Source organism: Nyctereutes procyonoides, unplaced genomic scaffold (genome assembly GCF_905146905.1).
Source record: "Nyctereutes procyonoides isolate TBG_1078 unplaced genomic scaffold, NYPRO_anot_genome, whole genome shotgun sequence".
NCBI classification, from domain to species: Eukaryota; Metazoa; Chordata; class Mammalia; order Carnivora; family Canidae; genus Nyctereutes; species Nyctereutes procyonoides.
The window spans coordinates 22,453,902-22,472,860 of NW_026575145.1; the positions used below are offsets into that span (position 1 = coordinate 22,453,902).

At 44.8% G+C, this 18,959-nt stretch overlaps 1 protein-coding gene across 1 annotated transcript; it reads right to left on the reverse strand.

Moving 5' to 3' along the window:
- Positions 1-5,935: 5,935 nt before the first annotated feature.
- Positions 5,936-12,607, reverse strand: LOC129499534 (dehydrogenase/reductase SDR family member 2, mitochondrial-like). The gene is made up of 8 exons (XM_055309304.1): positions 12,468-12,607; positions 10,741-10,918; positions 9,751-9,852; positions 8,490-8,560; positions 7,670-7,721; positions 6,775-6,909; positions 6,367-6,422; positions 5,936-6,047 (listed from the first exon to the last, which is right to left on the reverse strand). Exons 1-8 carry the CDS (start codon positions 12,605-12,607, stop codon positions 5,936-5,938), a joined length of 846 nt encoding a protein of 281 aa, XP_055165279.1.
- Between the last annotated feature and the right edge of the window lie 6,352 nt (positions 12,608-18,959).

Sequence of the window (18,959 nt, forward strand, 5' to 3'; positions counted from 1 at the left end):
AACGCAGAAAAGAAATCTCCCATGTGAAATGTACCCTCTCTGTGCCAGGAGGAAAGGGGACATCCTTATCACCAGACACAGGGAATTTGGAGCCGAGAGGCTATGTACACAAATCTTATTACTTCCTCTCTAATTTACCCCAAGCTCCAACTTCTCTGTCTTGTTCATTCTTCACAAATTTATCCTTTCCTTGTCAAAACATAACATAAAAGCTGCCTGCTTTGGTCACTTCTTTGGGTTTCATATCTTTGGGGCCCTGTCGGTATGAAATTATATTTGTATTTCACCTGTTAATCTCTTTTTTTTTTGTTACCAAGAGTATCTCAGCCAAAAACCTAGATGGGTAGAGGGAAATTTATTTTTCCTCCTCTACACAGCCAAGATTTTCTAACATCCTGGTCCGCAGTGAGGAAGAGTTTAACCAGCTACATCACTATCATATAACAAGGAAAGACAGCTTCTTAGCCAATTTCACATTTTGGTCTCTGCCCTTTTAAATCTTGATTTGACTCAAAGGTCCTTCTTTCTGTCTTATTTTTAGAAACATGGACTAACTTGCAGTGCAATGAAATGTAGAATTTAATTGGGGTTTAAAATTTAAAACCTTTTTCAAGGCTACCAGACAATGATGAACTTTGTAGCTAGATTGACTTGTAATCAAGCATATTCGATGGGGCTAAGGGCTAAAGAGAAAAATGAAGGCAGGAAAAAGAATATAGTAGAGGGTAGACCTGGATGAAGGAAGGTTGCAAATCATGCCGGTATCTGGGAAAAGAGTATTGCAAGGAGAGGGAACGGCGAGAGCAATAGTGCTAATGCTGGAGCAAACCTGTCCTGCTCCCAAAGTGGCAGAGAGGGCAACGGGGTTGAAGTGAAGTGAGCAAGGGGAGACTGGCAGGATACACACAATGAAGAATTTCCTTATATGAAAGCTCTTCACTTTTACCAATATTTTGATTTTACAAATAATTTTGCACTTGACATTTCACAAACTATTTCTCTAGTATAGACTCCTGTGAGTGGAAATCCTGGATTAAATGGATTGAACTTCCTGATTCATAATACCAAATCGATTTCCTGGAAAGTTGTAAGGATTCCATTTCAAAAATGTGTGAATGTACTCATCTTATCCCTCCTCACCATTAAGTATTGTCCTTTTAAAATCTTTGTTAATTTGATGAGCAATACGGTAATGCATTGTTGCTTTTGTTTATAGTTCCTTAATTACTAATTAAGTTGAATTTTTTTCATATGGCTGTTGGCCAGTTAGATGTCCTTGTTATGCGCTGTTTTTCATCAATTTTGCACTCTTCCTACTTAGAAACTATTTTTCTCATTAATTTGCACACTTTCTCTGTGAAGCTGAGTGCCTCCAATCGGACTGCCGTAACAAAGTTCCATAGACTAAGTCACTTAAAAACAACAGAAGTTAACTTCTCACATTTCTGGAGGGCACAAGTCAGAGACCACGTGCCAGCATGATCAGATTCTGGTGAGAACCTTCTTTGGGGTCGCAGACTTTGACTTCTCACTGTGCCCTCACAGGGTGGAAAAAGAACAAGCTAGCTCTTTAGCCTTCTTAGACGGCACTCAACCCATCATGGGTCTCTACCGTTAGGACCTCGTTACCTCCAAAAGGCTCCACTTCCAAATATTACCACACTGTGGAGTTGATCTCTGCATGAGTCTTGGGGAAATTTGAACATTCAGTCCCTAACACTTATTAAATCTCATGTGTTAGTTTTGCCTGATCCCCCAAAATAATATGAAGGCAATTCAAGGTCATGAGTATTCTGCTTGTTGTCACTGCTCCGTTACCACAGTGGGAGCCTGCACGCAAGCACCGTACAGGCACATAGAACAGAAGCCAACAAAATATCTGTCCTGTCTCCTTCCTCCAGCTGCCCTTGCTGCCACCCGGGTTCCTTCCTACTGCAACTTCCACTTTGTCTGTTGTTCAGCTCATTAATCCATATTTTACAGCGGTCTTCCTCATTAAAATGTGGATTTTCGTTTTCTACCTGAGGGTCTTGTTTCTATGGTGATACAAGAGGCAGTCTGTGCAGACGTGTGGCAACTGCAAGCTTTCACTTACTTTGAGAGGTAGTTAAAGCTGATTGAGGTAAAGGGTCAGTGGGGATCCTGCAAATGCCTGGCAGAGGTCAAAACTTGCAGCAAAGTCAGTAGAGAAGCATAAAGAACTCCTTTTTTGTCGTTGTAATGACCTCACATAGGTATGAAACTTTCACACCCATCTAACATTAATTTTATATATTTGATGATATTTTTCATTTATTGCCTTAGACATTTGGTCTGAGGTAACTTTTTAAACAACTCACACAACTTTTTAAAACCACTTTGTCAAACAAAGAAGGTATTATATGGCAGCCACAGAATGGTAAAGGATTACTGGGAGCTTTCTCTTTATAAATGAAAGAGGATTTAAACAATTTTTCATGTGAAAGGTAAACAAATAATAGAAAGAGAGAAATTCGGCAGCATCATTTATAAAAATGATTCTACCCCAAAGTCTTATCCTCTCCTTTTTATTTACCCCTGCATACAATAAAACAGTGTTAAAGTGTAATTTTTAAAAAAATAATACCATGACCCCCATACAAAAATAAAATGAACAGGTATCAACATCATATTTGACTCATTAATCAATGAGTAATTAATTGATGAGATGTTAAGATGTGAAGACTAATTCAAAGAACATTTGAGAAGCTAGGTTTTTTTAGGGAATATTAGAATGAGATTTTGGGGTTAGACACAAAACTGTTTAATGTCCAACAAGCAATAAACCATAACCTTTGGGATCGTCTGTTCTTCTTCTTCTTCTTTTTTTTTTTTAGATTTTCTTTATTTATTCAGAAGAGACACACAGAAAGAGGCAGAAACATAGAGAAAGGGAGAAACAGACTTCTTGTGGGGAGCTCGATACGGGACTGGATCCCAGGACCCTGGGATCACAACCTGAGCCAACCACTGAGCAACCCAGGTGTCCTAAGGGATCATCTGTTCTAACAGACAAAATCTTTGCATCTCTAATGGACAAAAACCTACACATTAACCTTTGCTCAGAGATAACAAAGTCGAGCCCAATACACACTGAAAATATTTTGCCAGCTCTTCTGCCAAACTTTAACTGATTTTTCTGACATGGAATGAAAATAGCTTTGTAAGGGAAGGGATAGTACGGGTAGCTCTGGAAATGAGGAAGCCAGGAAGGCAGTAAAAAATTCTGGGAGCCCACAGACTCTTCCTCCTGACTGAGCAAGAGTGGTGACTGCCAGCAGCTCCCCACACCAGAGGTGAGCTGATACTTCCTGAACTGGCCTCACCACCTGCCCTCTCCCCAAAGGGAGAAGCCATCCTTCCTCTCCCCAGACACCAGGAAGGAAATAATTGCATGGAATGCCAGCTCCAAGCAGGAAGCCCATAACCCCCGGCAGAGTCTCAAACACAAAATAACATGAAAAGGACCTGTCATGGGTGCAGAAGTGTTTTGAGATCTGTGGAGCCAGATGTGGGAGATCAAGTGCTCTGGCTTAAATTTGCCACTGGAGATGCTAAAGAGACACAGAAGAGAATAACTGGCAGCTCAAAGACCCCAAGAGAGTGGGAAGAGAAGCCCAACTTAGAGTAAAAGTAGGAGCCATCTTGGGTTAGAGGGGAATGGGGGAGGACACCCTTCACTATGGGGAGGGCCCGAGGAAAGGCAAGAACTTCTCACGAATTCATAAGCAGCAGGAAGGATGAGAAGTTGGAGTTCCCAGATCATTGTTTCTGCCTCCTCTATGAAGGTAGAGGGTGGGGTGGTATGGAAGGGGATATAAGAAGATTGACGTTAGGGGCTAAACTGTTTCCCATCCTTCAAATTCCTATGGTGAAGTCCTAACCCCTAGCATCTCAGAGTGTGAGCATATTTGGAGATAGAATCTTTTAAAAGAAAATTAAGGTTAAGTGTGGTCTTCGGGGAGGTAGGCCCTAGCCAATATGATTGGTGTCTTTATAAGGAGAGATTAGAATACAGACAGGCACTGAGGAACGACAACATGAAGACAGAGGAAGAGGTGGGCATGTGCAAGGTAAGGAGAGAGGCCTCAGAAGAAATCAACCCTGCTGACATCTTGATCTCAGACTTCTAACTTCCAGAACTAGGAAGGAAAAAAAACAACAGCAACAACAACAACTGCTGTTTCAAAACACGTTAAAGGGAAAAGGAGATGTTCCCAAGTGAGACCATGTAAGAAGATTGCCAGATGATATTAAAAGGCAAAATCATATTGGAAGGTGAGGCATCAGAGAAAGAAAAATCTTGTCTAATCCAGAAGTGAGCATGTTTCATCTATTTACTGGACTCCCTAAAGTGACCTCTAGTAGATGGATGAGCTTCAGTCTGAAACATGAGCAGGAGAATCACTGAACCAGAATGGAAGATGGCAGTGAATTCATTCAACAAATATTTATTGAGCATTTTTATATGCAAAGTGCTCATGGCTATGAATACTCATATGAACTCATGGCTATGACAGACAAGGTGTTTGGTCTTATGGAATCTACATTTGAATGAATAAAGCATATAATAAATAAGTAAACAAGTAAAAACAATAAGGTCAGAGTTAAAAATGCTATGAAGATGGCCAACATGCACATGAGAAAATGCTCCGCATCACTTGCCATCAGGGAAATACAAATCAAAACCACAATGAGATACCACCTCACACCAGTGAGAATGGGGAAAATTAACAAGGCAGGAAACCACAAATGTTGGAGAGGATGTGGAGAAAGGGAACCCTCTTGCACTGTTGGTGGGAATGTGAACTGGTGCAGCCACTCTGGAAAACTGTGTGGAGGCTCCTCAAAGAGGTAAAAATAGACCTGCCCTACGACCCAGCAATTGCACTGCTGGGGATTTACCCCAAAGATACAGATGCAATGAAACGCCGGGAAACCTGCACCCCGATGTTTCTAGCAGCCATGTCCACAATAGCCAAACTGTGGAAGGAGCCTCGGTGTCCATCGAAAGATGAATGGATAAAGAAGCTGTGGTCTATGTATACAATGGAATATTCCTCAGCCATTAGAAATTACAAATACCCACCATTTGTTCCAACGTGGATGGACCTGGAGGGTATTATGCTGAGTGAAGTAAGTCAATCGGAGAAGGACAAACAGTGTATGTTCTCATTCATTTGGGGAATATAAATAATAGTGAAAGGGAATATAAGGGAAGGGAGAAGAGATGTGTGGGAAATATCAGAAAGGGAGACAGAACATGAAGACTCCTAACTCTGGGAAACGAACCAGGGGTGGTGGAAGGGGAGGAGGGCGGGGGGTGGGGGTGAATGGGTGACGGGCACTGAGGTGGGCACTTGACGGGATGAGCACTGGGTGTTATTCTGTATGTTGGTAAATTGAACACCAATAAAAATTAATTTATTAAAAAATGCTATGAAGAAAACAGAGCAGATAATGTCATAGAAAGTGACTTGGGTGGGAACAATATTACATAGGGTAGTCAAGGGAAGCTATCTCAGAGAAGGTTCTATTTGATCCGAGACCTGAAAGATAAAAATAAACAAACAAACAGAAACAAAGGGGTGATAGAAAGTATCCTGCTCAGTTTTCAACTTCATTGGGAAGGGTGGAAGGAAGGACGAGGAGGTAAAGTCTTGGGGTTGATAAGGCATAATCTTCCAGGTCAAAAGGAACCACTCATATATCACTACCAAACAAGGGTGAGCCCAGATTGGGAGTGTCCCAACATGTTTATTTCCAAATGAGAAATTTCAGAGTCCTGACTTTCCTTCTCATTTCCTGAACAAGTTTCCCTGTATGATCTGTACCCTAAGGCTCCCCTACCTCCATATTCTCCACCAACCCCCAGTTTCACACCAAGGACCATGGCTCCACTCTCTTAACAGTCTGTTTACAGTTTAGGAGAGTAGCCAGCTACTACGATGTTCTCCCCAGTGATGTAGCTGGCATCTGAAGAGCACAAGAAAGACACAATTCCTGCACATTCTTCAGGCTCCCCAAACCTGAGAGGAAAAGAGCAGAACTGAGGTCACAGCCCATCCAATGTTAAGCTCCGACTTCAGGTTCTGCTAGACCAGAGGGGGCCCGGCATTGAGCCTACAGATCAATACCTCACAAAACTCTAGTCAAATCAGGTTCTGGGGAAGGTCAAGGTGGGCTCAGCAGGAACATGCCCACCCTCCATCCCCTAGCCCCAGGCTATTCTCAGACTTTAGCAAGGGGGATCAGCCAGCAGACTGGAAAATCAGGCTCTGTCTCTTCCTGAAATTGAACTTTCCTTCAGAGTAGCCACGGACCATTAAAGCCCCAAACCCTACCTACCGCTGCAATCCATAGATGTCATTAAAGTCAGGTAGCAAGTATGGCAATGTTTTCTCCTGAGAAAAGATTTCAGAGTCAGTGTTAGGCAAAAGGACTGTTGAGGGGGTAGGGCAGGGGTGGTGGGAAGGGCACCATGGCAGATTGATGCCTCTGTGGGAGGATGACCATGTTCAGGAGAGAGGAGTGGGGCAGAGCTTTGGTTTGCTCCCTATTGAGAATAGAGACCCCATTCTGCAGGAAAGTGAGAGGCTGCTGGTGCCAAAGTCTGCAGGGCAGAGCTTCTGAATTGGGCCTGGACTGAGGTTGCAATCCAAGTATGAAGCTATCTGTGGGCACCGGGAGCTTGGCCAGGGAAGGGACAAATGAGAACCACGGGACAGGTTGGGGAGCAAAGACTGTGATCCTCACCACTTGCATAAAGTCAGTCTTGATTATTCCTGGCACCAAGCAGTTCACTCGGATGCCTTTTGGGGCCAGCTCTATAGCCAGAGACTTACAGAGACCCAACAATGCTGTTTTGCTGGTGTTATAGACTCCCAGCTTCTGAAAAGCAAGTGGAAATAGACAAAGGGATTGGAATTGGCAGGAGAGAATGTCACCTGAACAGCCAGAGCTGTGACTCTAGGTCTCACACTGAGATGAAACACCAGACTTTAGGCCCCAACTAAAATCCCTTCGCTGTGTTTCCCCATCTACAATCATTTTTTTTTATTTATGATAGTCACACACACAGAGAGAGAGAGAGAGAGAGAGAGAGAGACAGAGAGACAGAGAGAGAGAGGCAGAGACATAGGCAGAGGGAGAAGCAGGCTCCATGCACCGGGAGCCCGACGTGGGATTCGATCCCGGGTCTCCAGGATTGCACCCTGGGCCAAAGGCAGGCGCTAAACTGCTGCACCACCCAGGGATCCCTACAATCATTTTTAAGAGGTGAATTTCTGAGCTAGAGGACCTTGTCCAGGATTAGAGAAATGCCAGGGAGTCACTGCCATGTGTGTCCAAGTTTGAAACAGAGAAAGCCACCCTGGACTTTCAAACATTCAGCCAGGAAACTGGAATGGGGACATCCCAGGACTCAGAACTTGCTTTCCCATGAACTGTGCATACCCTGGGCAAATGACTTAACATCCTTGGCTTTCAGAGATGTTATGGCAAAGTGAGATTATAATCCCAAATTTGTAGTAATCAAGTTAATCTCAACTCCCATCAATGGCCAGTTCTTCTACACCCCACTGTAGAGTCTCACAGGAAATAAGACTCCACTGCCCCTCACCCAGCCCCATGCCGAGGATTTTACACTCACTGGTATTGGTACATAGACCACCATAGATGAGACCAGAACCACAGAGCCTGCCCTGTAAGGAGAAAGGCAGATGGGATGGGATAGCAGGTGAGTCCAGCTAAGAGCCCAGATGAGCCCCAGGAAATTGTTACTTTCACGGTAAGAGGAAAGCAGCTCAAGATTCATGATAAGGTCAGAGAATATCTGGAACACTGAGGAGAAGCTAGTGGACACTAAGGTCAATGGCAGGGTCAGTGCTAGCCAGTCACCACAGCCAGGGTCACAGCCAAGAGGCAGCACTCCTGGAGAACAAAGCCCCAGTAATGCATGCTCTCAAGCCACAGCCCCTCTGAGGTCAGTGTGCAGCCAAGGAGTCCCAGCCTGGCCTGCCCAGGACACAGAAGAGCAAGGCTCTGCAGCAAATGCCACAGTGCCTCTAACGAGAAGGGAAACCAATGAGATGGCTCCTAGAGGAGGGCTGGAGTTAAGGGGTCAGAGCTAGGGCTCCAGGTTACTGCCTTCTGGACCCTTCTTCCCTGGAGTTGCCACTAAAAGAGACAAAGTCTGCATTCTCTGAGATCAAAAGAACAAGAGCTCGTGAAAGTTCTTCTGAAAAGCTAGTTCTTCTCCCTCCCCAGCAAATGTTTCTCTTATTCACAACCGTCACATCCCATGGGGAAGAGGATAGGTGTGGAAATAGAGAATATTTTCCAAAAGACACACATCTCACTTCTCTTGCTGCCACACTGCACTTCCTGGGCCCCTACCCAAGTACTTTCTGTCGGATAAAGGACACCAATGGATGAAGACCCCAGTGCCCACTAGCCCCTCCCTGCCTCACCCTCTGTTTTCCATGTGGGGCAGCAGCTGGCTCAGCAGGAGGGCTGGGGACTTCACATTCACGTCCAGGACCTGAAATCAGAGAAAATACAGAGGCAAAGGAGAAGGAGAGATGAGGTCTGTCCAGTGCCCATTCTCACTGGTCACTTGGAGACCTGTGGCCAGAGCAGGACCCAGGGTACTCCCCATAGACTCAGAGCTTGAGTCCTGCTCTTTAACAGAGTGTGAGGGACAGGGTCCTTCAGGAGAAAAAAAAATCTTAGGTTTCTGTCCTGCCTCAGTCACTGGGAAACCACCAATAAGCTGTGGTTGGGGAGACCCTCCCACTGCGGGCCCCCACACCCGCTCTCCCCAGTTAACATCACCTCCAGAGAGAAGGCTGGAGAAAAGAGAAGAGGAGAAGTCACGATGACTTGTTTTTAGTGACTGCCTTAACGGAGGTGAGGATGAGAGAGAGGGAATCCACACTGAGCACTCAGTCTGTGTCAGGAAATGTTCACAACCAGGATTTTTTTTTTTAATTGGAAAAGCTGGAGTATGACTGAGAAGGGGGAACTGGAAATTGTATCCAGAAGGCCAGGGAATGTGAGAACTAAAAAAAGGAAGTGGGGCAGTGTCTGCAAGGATGAATAGCAGGCATTATTCAGAGGATGATTCCAATAGCAGGGAACGGCTCACCCTGACCACGGACTCACCTCTACCAGCAGAGTCAGGTGAGGGGGTGGGTCAGGACTGGGCCAGCTCCTCTCACAAGGGCCTTCAGGACAGCAGGGGCAGGTGGCCAGGGCTACAGGAGTCCCTAGAATGTTTGGCGGATTCCAGCTGGGATGGCAAGTCTGGATGCGGTCCCTCCTCTTAGCTGTCCCTCCTCTCAGCTGGACAGGTGAGGCATGGGACAGCCAGACTGATGGGATCAGACTGGGTGCCAGTGAGTCCAGACTGGGACAGCCTCAGAATCCCTCACCATGGACAGGTCAGAAATCATTTCTGGCATCTCAGGACTTTGTAGCAGTGACCAGCACAAGGAGAGTCAACAGAGGGGGGCTGCTGGTGCCTGGCATAGGCGGGGCATGGTAGTGCCTATTGAGCTTACTGATGGGTGGTTCGACCTAGGTGAGCTCATCTTCCACCCATCAGAGTCAGTAGTGACAGGAATATGAGGGACCTTAGGTACTGTGTATGTGTGTATCCACGCACACGTGTGTGCAAAATGGTGGACAGAGAACCATGCAGGATGTGTAAGATCCTATTCCAGTCCTCACCTTGTCCCACACCTGCTCACTGGCCCCCAGAGTGCTCCCCACCAAAGGGTTGACCCCTGCCACGCACACCAGAAAGTCGATGCCCCCATAATGCTTCAGGGCCTGTGAAGGAAACAACAGAATGTGGGGTGAAGAAATGGAATAAAGTGTTCTTTAGAAGCCTCTGTCCTTCCCCCACCAAACTGATGACACAGCAAACTAAGTAACCACTTCCTGACTGAAGCCATTCTGGGACAGGGTCAGACCTCAGGGATCAGAGGTTGAGTGAAATACTTGTTTCTCACCTTCCTGGAAGCATCTAATTTCTGCCCCCGCAAGATGTCTGGTTGGTAGCTGGCCGCCTCCCCCACCCCACCCCCAGTCCAGATCTTCACTCACAGTGGTTACTGCCTCTAATCTGTCCCTTCTTTCATATCTTAGATTTCTGATCAATTCCTCCTCCCTTCTCCCTCCACTCTGGAAGCTCTCCTCCTTTGGTCACACATACAAGAGCCCATTCACAAGTACCTGTGCATTTCACAGTACTTCATATTTACCTCACAGCTCACCCCTTCCAGGACTGTCTCAATGAACTGGTCTTAATCCAGATTACGGCTCTAGTAGGCTCCTCAATCTAATACCTGGAGTGCACTGGCCCTGCACTGCTCAAACTCTAATAGGTACACTCACCTGAGGTCTGGTTAAACGTGGATTTCAATTCAGCAGCTCTGAGGAGATGGGAGATTCTGGATCCCCAGCAAGCTCCCAGGACATGCCCCACCACTGATCATCAGATCACCCTTTGACAGCAAGCTTCTAGTCTAGACCATGTGAATTCCCTCCTGCCAGGAGCATCTCTTCCCAGCCATTCTGGTTGTCCCTTTGTTTTATCCCTTGAGCAGGACCCTATCCTATGTGTTGTTGGCCTAGACACCAATGCTAGAGACCTCAACCGCCTTCTACCAGGGCTGAATCTGCTTGTCCCCATCTGCCTTCCACCCTGCCCCTCACCGTGGCCACCAGCCGCTCCCTGTCCTCGGCCTTCCCCACGTGGCACATGGTGCCGGTCACGCTCAGCCCCTCGCCCTGCAGCGCTGTCACCACCCGGTCCACGTTGTGCTGCTTCCGGCTGCTGACCACCACGTGCGCCCTGTCCCGGGCCAGGCGCCAGGCGATAGCCAAGCCGATCCTGTGGACAGAGATGGCTACGGTGGCTTCATCCCCTCCCCATCCTCCTCCTGGGAGCCTGATCACAAGACACAAATTGAGTTCCACAGTATGGCCCAAGAGTGGCCTCCAAATCTTTCCAAGCAGGGATGGAGAACTACTGAATCTGACTACATATCCTGCCTTCACCAAGGCTACCTCATTTAATTCTCACTAGGTATAATAATCATATTTTATAGGTGAGTAAATATTCATATTAATCTTGTTAAAGGGAGGTTTTCAAAAGAACATTTGTGGGGATCCCTGGGTGGCTCAGTGGTTTAGCCCAGGGCGAGATCCTGGAGACCCAGGATCCAGTCCCACGTTGGCTCCCTGCATGGAGCTTGCTTCTCCCTCCTCCTGTGTCTCTGCCTCTCTCTGTCTCTCTCTCTCATAAATAAATAAATAAATAAATAAATAAATAAATAAATAAATCTTAAAAAAAAAAAACCACCATTTGTAAACATGTTGGGCACCCAGCCTCAATTGTAGAGAATCTTCAGCTGCCCTGTGTTTTCTCCCTTGGTTCTAGCCAGAGGCCTCTGGTAGGAATTATTTTCTCTAAGCCCAACATCTTTTTTCTGTTCTGCAGTGGAAAAACTTTCATGCTGAAAAAGATTTCTGTCCCCTCTGCAGCTCCTTTACCTGAAGAGGTCTGAAGCTGCCCTGGTAGGGGCTGGCTGAGCCCAGTAATAAAAGGGTAGAAGGCATATTTCTCCTGTTTCGCATAAACTCTCTGGGCAGCTTGGCATTTTAGAGGTATTCATTTGTTATGACAGCTGGGTGCTAGGGGCACGTACAGAGATTTAAAACATCATGGGGGTCTGGGAAAACCTAGAATGGTTAAGCAGTTCTAAAATTGCATAGTCCAAACTGGTGATGGTGTAGACCATGAATGGTCAGAAGGAAGATGGTGCCCCTGCAGCATTCAACACCAGAAGCCTCCCTTCCTCCTGCCTGCAGTAGTGCCTCATTACAGATTAAGGCTCCTTATGGCAGCTAGATGATGAGTGGAACTGGAAGGGCACTGGAAGAAATGTGATGAAAGGAGAGGTATATCTATAAAAGGTCTCTAAGTTGGTTGAGATGTTGTCCTGTCCATTGCCCTAGTGCTGGTGGGCATTTGCAGCCAATGAACCCCTGAGTCTGAGAGACAAGTAGGTCTTGGGCTTCTCCTTGGTAGACCAAGACCCTAAAAGACCACAGTGATGTGCCTATGAAGGACAGGGATAGAGGGCTGTCCCAATGATAAAAAGTTAAATGTCTTCAGGTTACCCAGCAAGTAAGTGACAGAGACTAGATCCCCAACACTACTCTGACTCAGAAACAGCTAGTTTTCTATTCATATCATTTTTGGAACTCAGAAACCAGATGTTTTAGGGAAAGTTGCTGAGATTTGGAGTTAATTATAAATATGAGAGCTGTGAGGGGGTCAGGCAAGTTGTATGAGAAAGGAATTGACTGCAGAGCCTGACGTGGGATGGAGATGTTGACGTGTTATGATAGGTTAGCGAGAATTCTCATTCACTTACCCCTTTGTGGATCCAGTGATCACAGCCACTTTCTCAGCCAGGGCATAGCTCCTGTCTGTCCTATTGCTGCTCATTCTTGTGGAGAGAGGGACCAAGGAGCGATGAAGACCCCTCAAGGTCCATGACGCAGCTCGGAGCATGGCAGAACCCATACTGAGAAGGAACCTGGGAAGACAATCTCATCATGAAATACGTAGGGATCTGTGTCTCCATGCATCCTTCAAACTTCCCAGGGAAGTACAGAGCTGCTCATGCCTTTCCACGACCTGTTCCGTGAAGGGCTTCCTCATCGTAGTGAACCACACTACCACAGCAGACGTGGGCAGCTGCAGTGCTGGGCTCCAGGTAGGTGCCTAAGTGATACTTGCTGGACAACTCCACACCCCCAAACAAGGAATATCACTGCACTCTTCCTGGAGCCACCTTTGTACTTCTCCCCACACATCCATTCTTCCACAAAGATACTACTTTGAACTTTCTCAACTTTCCCCAGCCTGCTGCAACCACCTGACCCAAGCTCTTGTCATCTCCCCGAGCTGCCACAACCCCGTCTTCTCTCAGCTCCCCACTGAAGCAACAGCCTTAGCCCCCACATCAGAGATACCAAACTTATCAGCATTTGACAGGCAAGTTGTTTCTCTTCATCACAAATGACTCTCATCCAACTGGAGATAAAAGTCCAACCACTCTCTTCTGGTACCAAAACTTTTGTGGAGTCTCTATGCTCACCACCCCCTCCATACTGTTCTGGTCCACCTGCCCAAAGATCCCATGCTACCTGTGCCATTGCAACTGCATCAGTAAGACCTCATTTCTGCAACGCCTTTCTCTCAACCCACATCTCTCACCTCCTTCTGGGGAGATCAAGGAACAATTGTCTTAGGTTGACCCTGGAGATGGCCCTGGGTAACAATGTTAGGAGAGTGGAGGTAGAGAGGTAGAAGGGAAGATCATCCATAGGAGGGGCATTGTCAAATGAGTTATCTCTATGGGGATCTGAAGGTCAATCCTGCTGACGAACTCTGTTCAGAGTTATCCTACCCAAAAGGCAAGGGCATTGGGGATTTAGGGTACAAACCATTCCAATTTCCCAGGACTGCAGGTTTTAGCACCGAAAGACCATGTTCCATGAAACTGCTCAGTCCTAAGCAAATCAGGACATTCAGTTAATCTCATGAGAGTGTATTTCCAACTCCCGTCTGCTACTGAGGACTGCTACTGAGCAGTATTAATTCCAAAGCATTGTCAACCTGTCCCACCTGTGCTCAGAAGCCTTCAGGAAAAGTCCTAGCTGCTTGCTGTTGGACATTGGGCTTCCATGTACAGAAAGTGAGTGCCCAGGGGACATAAGCAGGACACCAACAGCGTCTGTTATATATATCACATTTATTGACCATTATGTCCTAAGCATAGTGCTATGCACTCTACATGATTATTTTAAATTTAATAGTCATGATAACATTTCGAGTTAGTGGTAGTTACTATCCTCATATTGCAGAACTGTAAACTGGAACAAAGAGAGAATTTGTTCAATCTCTCACCAAAAGAGAAAAGCTCCAGGTTCAAAACCAAGTCTACTGAATATAGTTTGAAATTTTAATATCTAAACTCTACTGCCTTCTCTGATTCCCCTCCAGGGAGGGGCTACTTGTTCTGAGCCCACAGAACTTATATATTTGTCTTGGCTATCCTCAAACTTTAAAAATAAACATATACTTACCATATGACCAACAATTGTACTCCTGGGCATTTATCCCAGAGAAATGAAAACATATGTCCACACAACATCATGCACATGAACATTTATAGAAACTTTATTTGTATTAGCCCAAACTGGAAATGACTCAAAAGTCCTTCAATGAATTGTTGAGCCAAGTATGGTACATCTACCCAGTGGTATAAAATAAAAATATATTTGATCTCCATCCCTGAATCCTGGCACAGAGCTCCTAAAATCCTTGGGATTTTTTGAGTGATAGGGATATCTTCTATTATTCATAAGAGGTCCCTTTTCAATCACAAGCTGAGTTAATGCTAGTAAGGTGACTTAGGGTGGGGGAATTAGCCTCAGGATGCGGCTGGTCAACAGAAAGACCAAGTGATGAGAAAGTTGGAACCAACGGCTCCACCCACCCACCCCAGGAAGAGTGGGGCAGGAGGAGGAGTGCTATAAAAACTCTTGAATAATGAGATTCAGAGAGCTTCCAGAAAAAGGTATTGTAACTACACACACACACACACACACACACACACACACACACACACTCACCTATACCTTGCCCTATACATCAATTCCACATGGCGGTTTCTAAGTTATATCCTTTATAATAAACCAGTAAATGTAAGTAAATTAAATGTTCTGAGTTCTGCGGGTCATACTAGCAAATCATCAAACCTGAGAAGAAGGTTGTGGGTATTCTCGATTTATAGCCAGTTGGTCAGTAACATGGGTGACTAGAGACCTGTAATTGGTGTCTGGACTAGGGGCAGACATTTGGGACCAAACCCTTAAACCTCTGGCATCTGACGCTAACTAGTTAATGTCACAATTGAATATTATTGGACACCTAGCTGGTGTTGAAGAATTGGTTGGTGTGAGAAAACACTCTAGAGCAATAAAAAGCAATAAACTACAACAATTTGGATGGAGCTCAAGGAAATTATGCTGAGTGAAAAAGGCAATTCCATTAATGATGCCACTAATGTGGCATTCTCAAAAGACAAAATTATACATATGGAGAAGAGATTTGTGGTTGCCAGGGGTTAGGGAGGGTGTTGCAGGAAGCAGCTGGGTGTGGCTATAAAGAGGTAGCATGAGGGATATTTGTGCTAATGGAACAATTCTATATCTCAGTTGTGGTGGTGGCTTCACAAATCTGCATGTGATAATAGTCCAGCACTACACACGCAAATTATTGCATATGAAACTGGTGAAATCTGAGTAAGGTCCGTAGATTGTATCAATGTCAGTTTCCTGGGTTTAATACTGTACTTTCATTTAGAAGATGGATAGGAAATTCTGGATGAAAGAAGGGTACACAGGACCTCTCTGTACTATTTTTGCAACTTCCTCTGAACCTAAAGCTGTTTCAACGTAAAAGCTTTCAAAGAAATTCATTTGGCTTTGACTTGAAGAAAACAACTGACCTAAGCTCTACAGAAGAAGAAAATACAAATTCATCCACTGGGGCTATTTTTATATTTCTAGAATCACTTTAAAGTAACTTTATTAAAACAGACATCTACTCTGTAACATGTACTCCTGCCTCTTAATAAGGGAGGCACATCTTTAACCATTAGTCTTTACAATTTGACAGAGCCGAGGAATAAGGCACAAGCATGGCTGTTGAAACACAGCACAGCACAAACAATGCCTGGCCTCTAGAAGATAAACTGAGACAGAGTGAGTACCCAGGGCAGAAGAGGTGAGCAGGCACTTGTAAAAGAAGTGAGGTAGAGCTACTAGTCACCTCATCTTGATAGCTGGGACTAAGAATGCTCCAGGCACAGAGTCTAGTCAGAGTGGGTCTGAGGCAGGAGACATAGGCAGCCAGCAGCGACAGAACGGAGGGCCTCCTGGGTTGCTGAGGTTAGGTGGGATGCTGAGGCAAGGCCATGGGATTTGGGGCTTTCTCCAATGGACAAAACACACACACACACACACACACAAAAAAAAAAAAAAACTCTTGGAGTTTTTTAGAAATCAATAATTTTTATATAAATGGTGATCACACTCAAGGAGGCATAAATTTCATTGGAGGCCCTAATGACTGAAATAGCTAATACTTGTTGCTCTAGTGCTCATTTTTTGTCTGAATTCCTATTCCATTTTCTGAGTGGTCTATCCCAGTCTGTCTACCACTATTAAGCCCTCACATAAGTAGAGAAGTAATGAAGATAGCTAACCTAACCTTTCTTAGAGAACAGAATCATAGGATTCAGAATAGACAAGTTCACATCTGTATTCAACATAAAAGCTTGAAACAACCATGCACTTTCTGCTTAAATCTCTGGGTTTGAAAACAAGTTCGATCTTGATCTCAAGGAGTATAATGGCCTGAACTGTGTTCCTCCCCAGCCCTCAAATTCATATGTTGAGACCCTACCCTCAATTACCTCAGTGTGTCTTGGGAGTGGAGATGGAGCCTTTAAAGAGGTGGTTAAGTTAAAATGAGGCCACTGGGATAAGCCTTAATCCGATCTGACCACTGGCCTTATAAGAAGAGGACATTTGGACACACAAAAAAGACACCAGGGTTGTGTGCACACAAAGAAAAGGCCATGTGAGGACACAATGAGAAGACAGCCATCTGCAAGCCAAGGAGAGAGGCCTCAGGAGAAACCAAATCTGCCAACACCTCAATCTTGGATTTCCAGCCACCAGAACTGTGAGAAATTTCTGTTGTGGGGGGTCCCTGGGTGGCTTAGCAGTTGGGTGCCTGCTTTCGGCCCAGGGCATGATCCTGGAGTCCCAGGATCAAGTACCACATCAGGGTCCCTGCATGGAGCCTGATTCCCCCTCTGCCTGTGTCTCTGTCTCTGTCTCTCTCTCTTTCTCTCTCTCTCTCATGAATAAATAAATAAAATATTTTAAAACATTTTCTGTCGTTTAAGCCCCCCATCTGTGGCATTTTTGTTATGGCAGCCTTAGTGGACTAATACAAGAAGAAACCTCAATAATATTCCTTGACATATTATTACCCTTTAATCTCCCTCAAACTTCCCTTTAATGAAAAATTTCCAACAGGCAAACAGAATCCCAGGAGATAGAGAATAGAAAAGTGAGGCGCTTGGGTGGCTCAACTAGTTGAGCATTGGACTCAGCTCAGGTGTTGATCTCAGGGGCATGAGTTCGAGCCCCACTTTGGAACCTACTTAGAAAGAAGAAGAAGGGGCTCCTAGGTGGCTCAGTCAGTTAAGCATCTGCCTTTGGCTCAGGTCATGATCCCAGGATCCTGGGATTGAGCCCCAAGTCAGGCTCTCTGCTCCACAGGAAATCTGTGCTCACTTGCGTGTGTGTGTGTGTGTGTGTGTGTGTGTGTGTGTGTGTATCAAATAAGTAAAATCAGAAGAAGAAGAAGAAGAAGAAGAAGAAGAAGAAGAAGAAGAAGAAGAAGAAGGAGGAGGAGGAGGAGGAGGAGGAGGAGGAAGGAGGAGGAGGAAGGAGGAGGAGGGGGAGGAGAAAGGCGACTGTGAGCCTCAGACTCATGAATTTGAAGAGAGCAAAATTGTCTCTGGTGATGCAAATGAGACAAGCCATGCCACCATAGGGTGGGGTAGGGTCAGAAAGCCAAAGTTATATGGCAGGAGGCAGTAAAAAACAATCATATCCATCTTTCCATACTCCCTCCCTGATCTTCTGACACTGATCATGGAGCAAAATATGTGTCTCCATTTTTTGGTCCAGAAAACGTCACTATTGCTGTGTCTCCCCTTCCTAAAGAGAATGACGTGACCAGAAGCAGATAGCCTGCTGATATAATATTTCACATTCCCACTTTTGGACTCTGCCTAGTATAGGATTGATTTACCATCTTAGTTTTCAAAGACATAGAATCCATAAGAACCATGATAACATATAGAGACTTATATGTTTCAAAATATGTGTATATGTTTTATGCATGCTGTGTTATATATGATATATCTTTGTGTGTTGTATGTTAGTAGATTGGAATGACCCAACTGGGATTTCCTAGGATTCTGCAAAACCCTTGACAGCCACCTAAAACATTTTACATATAAAAATAGATTTATGAACCGGGACATTTATTGTCTTACTTGTAACAGGTGAAAAAATAGGTAAAATTTAAATGCTGAAATGGTATGTTACTTGACAGGATATATGCAGCCATCAAAAACAGTGTTTATAAGTAGTTTATAATAGTATGGAAATGCTCCAGTTAAAATGCTAGCTGAAAAATCACGACACAAACTTTTATGTACAGAACAACTGAAATTATTTTAACATACCTGTCTACATAGAAAACTGCTTGAAAATAAATAAGCTGTGATAGAATAAAAGTGACAAATTAAATATGTACTTTAGCCTTCCCCTTCACAAATCACTAGATGAAAAGATATTTATAAGAAAGAAAGATGAATTCAAAGCAACACAGTTAAAAAGCTAACTTTATAAAAATTATGAGGAATTCTTGAAAGATAGGTAAGGTCACCTTGCAAATGAAAGTCACAGTCCAACTCGCCTTCAGGGGAGGATAATGGTAAAAGGCAGAAGCAGCTGCAGGTGCCCTAAGTTCAGAGGCAATAGATAGCGTAAGAGGGGCCTGGGCAATTGTCAGGACAGAGGTACTTCCATTTGCTGGAGCCAGGCCATTAGATCTCTTCAAATCATTGCCATTTTGCCAAGCACCTCTTGAGAAAGAACATCAGCGCTGAGAAGGTAATCATAAGGAGGCCAGACTCAGTTTTGGATTAACACAATAAAAGTAATGAAAGAAGAAAAAATAGCATCATGCGAAGCACAAAATAAGA